At 33.3% G+C, this 9132-nt stretch overlaps 1 protein-coding gene across 1 annotated transcript; it reads left to right on the top strand.

The window, feature by feature from the left end:
* The first annotated feature begins 5270 nt into the window (after window positions 1-5270).
* On the top strand, window positions 5271-7496 carry LOC133201700 (uncharacterized). The gene is made up of 3 exons (XM_061337491.1): window positions 5271-5339; window positions 5874-6003; window positions 6103-7496. The coding sequence occupies exon 3, from the start codon at window positions 6124-6126 to the stop codon at window positions 7456-7458; it is 1335 nt and encodes a 444-aa protein (XP_061193475.1). The 5' UTR covers window positions 5271-5339; window positions 5874-6003; window positions 6103-6123; the 3' UTR covers window positions 7459-7496.
* Window positions 7497-9132: the final 1636 nt, after the last annotated feature.

Genomic DNA, 9132 nt, shown 5'->3' with positions numbered 1-9132 from the left:
TGTTCCCATTCTAATATCCTATTGTTAAGAAAAATTGTAAAATAAAAAAAAAATAAAAATAAATAAAAAAAGCTTACAAATAGATATACCACGATAGATATTGACGTTGCTTTTTCCTTTTTTTAAGTGATGAAGCATTTTGACCAAGGATCAGGGTAAAAACCAGAATATTAAAAATATTGTTTTAAAGCATAAAATTATGCAAGAGTAGGTGCATTTTAGGATGCTTAACATAAGTGACAGCAACTTAAAGTTCATAGTATGTCGTGTAGTATCTTCTTTTTGACTTCAATTCAGTTTAGCTTATTTTTCGATTGGTATACGTGATCAAAATTACCGGAAAATTCTTTGGGCTGGAAAGGATTTGATCAAGGAACCAATCAGGTTCTCACAAACTCATATAATTATTTATTTCTTAAATGATATATTTCATCCATACAGTCGTTTAAAGGCTTTTCTATTTAAAAGACAAAACGTTGTAGGTTTTGAGGAAATTTAAACCGCATCTACTAATTCCCTATATTTTACAGATCAGACATTCCTACGCCCATGAATATAACAAAGCTTGTCATCTAAGGTTTATTTTGATACAATGTTATGTAACTTTACAACTATTTTCAACATGCATTTACCAGCCGATACAGATGTTTCATTACAAGATTAATTCATTTAAAAGATTGATTTATTGTAGATCCTTGATCGCAATGTTTTTTGAACATTTATCGATCTATTTAATAATATTTGTTTGTTTACTACATGTAGTATTTAATTATTTATTTGACTAATTGAAAAGGTGAAGATATTAAATAGTGATAAGTCTTGTAAACAATACAAATTGAGAACAGGACAAAAACACAGACTCCTAGAAACACCTGAGGAGGGATCGGGTGCCCAGGAGAAGCAAGTATCCCCTGTCGACCGGTCACACCTCTCCTTGGGCCCTTTGTTTTGATCATGTATAGGGAGTAATCTTCAAACTTAGTAGAAAAACAGTAATAGCCTGAAATTGGTATGAAACATGTCAGTCAAAAGACAATCCATGCACATATAGGTTATATTTGAAAACAAGACCATTATAAAGGTCACAGAATTTTCAAAATGGTGACATTAATCAAGATTATTGAAAGCCCTGTAACATTAACATATTTGCCAGTAAATCACCCCTTGGATTAAAATTGATAATTTCCATAGGTTTTCACGCACTAAATCAGTTTGGAGACATAAACACCAAAAGCAGATAACAATGGTATATTACTACATAGGGAAAGTTGACCATAGAAAAGCTGAAGTCAATCCGTTTTTAGCTCACCTGAGCTGAAAGCTCAAGTGAGCTTTTCTGATCACCCGTTGTCCGTCGTCCGTTCGTCCATCCGTCTGTAAACTTTTCACATTTTCAACTTCTTCTCAAGAACCACCGGGCCAATTTTAGCAAAACTTGGTACAAAGTATCCTTGGTTAAAGGGGAGTTTAAATTGTTAAATTAAAGGGCCAAGTCCCCTTAAAAGAGGAGATAATCAAGAAAAGACATAAATAGGGTGGGGTCATTAAAAAAATTTCTTCTCAAGAAGCACTGGGCCAAAAAAGCTGAAACTTATGTGGAAGCATCCTGGGATAATGTAAATTCTAAATTGTTCAAATCATGACCCCCGGGGGTAGGGCGGGAGCACAATAGGGAATCCAAGTTTTACAATGAAATATGTAGGAAAAATCTTTGAAAATTTTCTTCTCAAGAACTACTGGGCCAGAAAAGCTGAAACTTATGTGGAAGCATCCTGGGGTAGTGTAGATTTTAAATTATTCAAATCATGACCCCCGGGGGTAGGGCGGGGCCACAATAGGATATCCAAGTTTTACATTGAAATATGTAAGAAAAATCTTTTTAAAAAATCTTCTTCTCAAGAACAACTGGGCCAGAAAAACTGAAACTTATGTGGAAGCATCCTGGGGAAGTGTAGATTTTAAATTATTCAAATCATGACCCCCGGGGGTAGGGCGGAGCCACAATAGGGAATCCAAGTTTTACATTGAAATATAGGAAAAATCTTTAAAAATCTTCTTCTCAAGAACCACTGGGCCAGAAAAGCTGAAACTTATGTGGAAGCATCCTCAAGTAGTGTAGATTCTAAATTGTTCAAATCATGACCCCCAGGGTAGGTCGGGGCCACAATAGGTATTACATTGGTGGGAATCTGGTAAATAACAGCACATCCAAAGTTACTCAGGTGAGCGATGTGGCCCATGGGTCTCTTGTTCATATACATGTAGTCTATAACTGTTTATTGGTCGTTAAAGTCTATAGTCAGTAAAACATCCAACTATAGATGAGGCAGACTCTGTAGTGTCTTTTATTTCGAGTTCTTTGGGATATATCGAGTCGACAATTGAATGAAAAATATTTTGTTAATTGATTAAACGTTGTCGATATTCCCAGTATGTAAATGTCGAAATGAAGGTCATAGCAAGAGTTCTTTTCTCATGTAGGTAAGTTATCCTGCTTTGTAAGATATAAAGGCTAATAAAGGAGAAAGATTAGTGCCTATCCTAGTTTCGACGGATCGGTGGAAAACTGCATGGCCTCAAGACCACAATCATAGAACAGACTTAATTCAAAAGTTAGATTTTTTTTAAAAAAATAACGCGATTTTTATACAAAAATATGTTTTTAAAGTTTCAAGTTTATAAAATATTCAAATACGAACACATTGTGAAAATTTCGTTTTATTTTCAAATTTATTTCATTTTTTTTTTAAAAGATCTGACATTCTGATAGGTTTGTTGTTAGTTTGTGGTATTGGTCCCTGCATGGTCTCCAAAGACAACGTATAGTATAGATATTCAAACATTTTCTTTTTTTGTTTTATGCAGTGTTATACCTGCGTAGCGGTTCCCTCCACGAAATACTGCTATACAATGAGCTGGTCCTCACAAGTACATGTATAGGCTGATGTAAAAGGGTATATTTCCTTGTGTCTTTGGTCCATCTGGTCTATCTAAATTTAGTAAGTAAAAACTTGGTATATCGTTGGATATTATTATAATCGCGGCAGAAGTTTGACTATATACATGTACATAATCCATTTTATAGCAGATTCTTCTCTATAGGGAAATACCCTGACTGTAAAGTCGAATAAAGTAAAAATTTATTTAAGTGAGTCCTGGAAAGGGTTTGAAGAGTGGAATACTGAAATTATTTCAAAACGAGATGGGCGAACAAGGCGTGCAAAAAGCCTATAGCTTCAGATGTATAAAAATCATATTCAGTTTGTGAATTTAGTATTAAGAGTAAAGTTCTTATTCTTGAAATTTATGAAAAACAAAACTTTTCTGTGAAAAATTTTCTCGGCAAAATAATGATATTCTATAATTTAAAAAAAAGTAATGTGGTATTCCTGGGGTTCGAATCCAAGCAATAAAAAATCATATGACAAGTAGTGGGATTCAAATCATGTTTGTAATATGACCCTTGACTAAATGGACTTCAAATATTTCTCGGAAAGAATGTTTTGTCATAAGTGTATTTTTAAGATATATTGGGCCCTTGCTCCTTGTGTTTGTTAACCAAACAATGCATATTTTTAGCATACTTTGAGGATAAACTTTTTTAAAAAATGGAGCGAAGATCCACTCATTTGGAAAAATTGTGTAATAGTATGAATAATGATCATTTTTGCACTCTTTGGTGTGTGGATGCTATTTCATAAACGAATAATTTCAATCTTTGTGAGACTTTTGCGAAGTGTGGAAATTTTACATAGTATAAGTTAATATTAGATGAAATATCAAAGAGAATTTAGCCATAATTCAGATTTAATTTTTTTCGCCTTCATATTTATCGCACCACAGACAATTTGCTTTCCTTGTTCGCCCATCTTCTTTAACAAGGGTTATGCACTAGGAATTTGGACATACAGACACATAGTATCGTAAGGGAGGGGGTCTTTTCAAAGAGTATTGCTTTGGTGTTAATTTAGTTTGGAACCTTTCATTGATAGGCGAGAGGTCAGTTGCTAACATGCTAACCCCCCCCCCCCCCCTTGCAATATGATGAAAACTTCCGAAGGTAATAACAGTAATGCTGGGTAATCGCATCTATGTTCAATGGCGGTGCCAAGTTGTACCGGGTAGCAGTACTAGTACAGGTATAAAAAAAAAATTCAATATGACAACTCAAAATGATCGACTCAGTTCAGGAATTATTTTCCTCAAGAAAATAGTATCCTCAGCCGTCTCCCACTTCAATTTTTTAGGTACACGTATATGTTGTATAAAATTCTTTGACAAATCACTTTTCTTAAAATCTTTGTTGGCTATGCATGTGGTCTGTATTATCTGAAAGAAAATTCCACTGAAAATTGATGTCTTTTGCAACTTTTTAAAAAAAGAAAACACATGCACAGGAACGTGCACAATTTAAGTTCATGACGTCACGAATGATCATATGAGAAAAACCATTTGTATGATCTTACCATGGAAATCGAACAATTCAAAAAGAATGAGTTTTAATTTAATTTAATTCACATCAATTTCATATTTTATAAAATAACAGGTCCAGATTTGTATTTATACCGCACCTTGTACTATGTACTTTTATTTTGTGTCAAAATTATACTAATGATCTTACGATCTTACAATTAAAATATCTTTTGGAGATGGAATCGGATACATTTTTCATACTGATACATATCACAATGTTAAACTTTGACATGTTTGCAAACATAATTTTTTTTATATTATTTCAAGATAGAACAAATTCCAACAAATATCTGCAACAACAACAAAAATATATTTGTACTGTCCCAAAATAAAATTAATTTTATATTCACATTAGGCATGTTAGGCCTAATTGCAGAATATTATTCTAGTGAAAAAAATTCAAATAACAGTAAATTCTTATTGTAATGTTATATTCCCGAAATGGATGTAAATTCGTGGTTCAACACGTTATACAAAGAGAGATAACTCTCGATCCGGAAATAACGGTAAACCTTGAAAAATTTATCCTTTTAGCAAGCGACGGAAGGATCCGGTCATGAGGTTTGGTTAAATCATTATAGAGCCGAGGAAATTTTATACTTTTTTAATCTTTATGAAAAAAAAAAAAAAAAAAAAAAAAAAAAAAACCACTAATGATACACTTATGATACAATTTTACTTTTTTGTAATTTTATGGATTGAATTTCCAGATATTTTTTTTAAATTCACCCAACAGACAGTCTTATTTTAAATTATTTGAAAATCTATATTATTTAATCAATTTCAAGGGTATCAAGTCAACTTGTAACCTAACAGACTTGTAACCACATCAGCTTGAACCCCAAACATGAACTTGTAACCAACAGGTGAGAGTCCTATAAGTCAAAACCAGAAGTCTGGTTTTGAGCAGGCCGGTAGGAAGCAATTTCACTTTGAAGGGGCACAACCAACATTTTCAGTAGGGGGGAGGGGGAGCACTACCAACTACCAAAATTCCTTGACAAGCAAAAAAAAAAAAGGTCATCAGACATTATTATTGAGGGGGCACATGGCATAAGCATTTAGTAGCTATGTTTTCTATAGCATCCTATATATTGACAAAATTATTGGGGGGCCCCTCCGTGCCCCCGGTTCCTACGACCATGTTGAGTATATGACTCAGGGAGAAGTCAAGTTGTACCCTAGGCAAAATTTATCATCATAACCTGGAACCTTTAAAATTTGATTTTGGTAATATAATAACAAATGTCTTGCATGTCTCCCATATGATCATTTTAGATCTAGAACAGAAACCTTGTACAGTATTCTTAGACAAGTTTTATCACTCTACCTTATATTGCTAATATCTTATTCCTAGCTTTTATCAAAAAGCATTTTAAATCAACATTTGTATATTTCAGCAATGGATGACTCGGTATTCGAGGAGCAGGGGTTGGTTTACTATCTTCTATTACTACCAAGTACCTTGATTGTGTTTGTGGCCTGTCTTATTATCAGGTGGATGGGTCTTCAGTTTTTCCAGCATAATTAGTATGTTTTCTCTAATTAGTGTGTTATGTACTACAGAGAATTTTTTCTTTAATAATGCTATATATTATGTATTAATTACAAATAATGTGTGTGTTTTAGGTCAGAAGGTTTACTTCAAAGATGTTGTGGAAATATCCACAGACAGTGAACAAAGTATGGAAAGAAACATTCACAAGATGTTGTACAAATGGAAAAAATTCTCTGAGTGATAGATGGAAAACAGATGAAAATATAATCATGAACACTTTTGCTCGTAGGAAAGCTATATCTGAAAGATATGGGATAGAAAGAAAGTCCGAGGACACACCTGTGACACATGTATCCATGAATCCACCCCGTAAATTCCATGTGCCAAAAGCAGATAATGAGACTTTTTTGCGAGAATACTCTAGAGCGGTTATTGATGGTCAGTATATGACATTATTAGAATTACCCACAGTATACTCCCCCCTGCGAGTTGATGTGGACGTTGAGAAAATAGATTCATCTTCATCTGGACTCACGGAAGAGTATATTGAACATTTATTGAATCTTTATGTTGAGGAGAGCTTGGAGTATTTGGCTGACCCATTCTCTGTGAAAACTGAAAGAACACTTGTTGCTTATATCATGCAGAGAAAGAAGAATTTGGCTGTGGAAAGTGGAGCAAAGGAAGGAATTCATGCAATTTTTCCGGACATTGTTTTTCCGACTAATTTACACAATAAACTTTTCCACATTCCCATTGCTGAAACTGTTAAAAAAGAGACTTCAGGGGAGAAGGAGTTTAAAATTGTTATTGACCAAATAGGTAAAAATCCCTGGTTCATGCTTGGTTCTCAGAAGCATTGTGATCTTTATCCTTACACTGTAAATTATGTTTTCAAGTATGCCGAAGGGTTACAACCACTTACACTAAACTTGAATTCAGAAAGTGAAGTCTTTTATTGGGTGGACAGATTCTCTATTAGGTATAAAAAGTGTTCACAGATATCAGATGCAGCAGGGGAAGATATCAAAAAAGAAATTCAGTCAATTGAAGAATCTGGAGAAGAGGATCTAAGTATGTATAATTCCCTGAAATCCAAGTTTTGTTCAAGTCAAAATCAAGTGGACAAGAAGAGTTATTCAAAAACTCCCCAAAAATTTAGTGGTAGAATTGTGACTCCCCATTTTGTGGATGTTAAGGATCTAGTACAACTGTATGATGATGAAATTTCTCATGCTTACAGATCTTGGTCCTCTGTAGGTTTTGCGCTTAGACTTTTATGTTACTATGGTAATGGATGTGAAAATGATTACAGAGATTTGTGGTTTGAATTTTCACAGAAGTCCTCAAAATTTAATCAGCATGAATGTGAGAGAGTATGGGAATCATTTGATCCAAGTAAGGGTGATGTTATAATGGCAAAGAGAATTTTAATGAAGTACGCAAATGACAGTCATATTAAAAGATTTAGAAATCTTTTAAACTGATTATAGATACATGTACATGTATACAATCAGTTATGAAAATCAGAACAATAAACTAGAAAGTAAGATTTTCTTTTTTGTCATACAGTGTCTTTGATGTCATACTATTATTACATCAAATTGGTGCAGTGTGTTCACTAAACTTAAATATTATTGGTATTTTGGTATAAGTAAATTAGCTGTTGGTGAATTCACAACATCCTGGGGCTGAAAAATGCACAATAATTTTGTTATCTGTCAGTGATTTAACGACACTCATATATTTGTAAAACCACATATATTTATTTTAGTTTTTTGGCTATATGGACCATGGATGTTGGTCTGGATAGCTCAATGATTAGAGCACCTGACTAGTAATGCAGGGTCCTTGGGTTTGTTTCCAGGCCCAGCCTAAATTTTCTCTTTCTTGCTGCATTTCATTTTGTTGTCATTAACCTCCCCTGGAATTCCCTATCAAGGGCTAAAAGAATGTCGATTGTGTGTCTTTGGGGGCTTAGGCAATTTAGGGGGGAGAAATGTGATTTTGGTTATATTGGCTGTGGATATCAGGCTGGATTATAGCTCAGTCAAAGCACCTGGCTAGTAATCTGGGTTCAATCCCTTGACTAGCCATAAAGTTTCTCCCTTCCTGATGTAATCTTAACCCATACAAATGACATAAAAATGAAATGTGAAGATAATAATGAACAGTAATCATACTCAAAAGTCTGAGCAAAAAAATACAGACTGTGAGAAGAGCAAATACAGACCTCTGAAAACATAGGTGGGATCAGGTGCCATGGAAGAATGAGCATCCTGTCAAATGGTCACACCCACCTGGTGCAACTTGTCACAATTGAACAAAGAGAAAAATCTGTAGACAATTCTACTTTTTGACTTCTGCATTTAATTTTGTACATTTTTTTTTTTTTTGCTCAAAGTGTATATTCTTGTAAATATCAACATGAAAACTATTATAAGGCCAGCATTAATTTTTTTTTCGGTTTGATGTACCCCAACCCATATTTTTCAAGGTGGGTAGGTTATTTTTTTTTTTTTCAATTTTTGGAATTCTCTAACACAATGATAAATGTTATGAAAATCATAGATTTGCACATTTATTCCTCTATGACTCTTAATAAATACCTACACTGTATCGTAAACTTAATCAACATACATGTTACATAAGTTTTTATGTTTGTAAAATGCAGCAAAACAAAAACAAAACAAAAAAAAACAAAAACAAAACAAAAGGAAAAAAAAAAGAAAAAAAAAAAGAAAAATGGAACCTAAAGTTAAAAAGCAATTTAGACGATCTGTATTTTCCCATAAATGAAAAAAAAAAATTAGCCTAAAAGTACTAAAACAATGATCGGGTAGGGAGCAATTTTGATGGGTATGAGTCAGAGTACATCAAATAAAACATTTTTAAACTTTTTTATTTAATTATTATGTTTTGAATAAATTTAGGAAAACAACTTCATTTTTGTTGTGAAGACCTGATAAAAAGACGGTACAGTAATATCCCACCCACTCAAAAGAATTTAATGTTATTTCTATAATGCCTAAAAGAATTACAATTTGAACAAACTTTAACAGTTTTGAGCATAACATACCTCAACAAACACATCTGATAGTAGTATAGCAAACAATGTTTTATTGAAATATTAAAATATATGTAGACTAAGTCCACCATCG

Source organism: Saccostrea echinata, unplaced genomic scaffold, assembly GCF_033153115.1.
Source record: "Saccostrea echinata isolate AGI-Se365-2 ecotype Australia unplaced genomic scaffold, CSIRO_AGI_Sech_v1 ptg000045l, whole genome shotgun sequence".
NCBI classification, from domain to species: domain Eukaryota; kingdom Metazoa; phylum Mollusca; class Bivalvia; order Ostreida; family Ostreidae; genus Saccostrea; species Saccostrea echinata.
This window is presented reverse-complemented; position numbering and strand designations above follow the sequence as displayed.

Coding starts and splice junctions, on each gene's coding strand:
- LOC133201700 (XM_061337491.1), top strand. CDS start 6,124: ATGTTGTGGAAATATCCACAGACAGTGAACAAAGTATGGAAAGAAACA.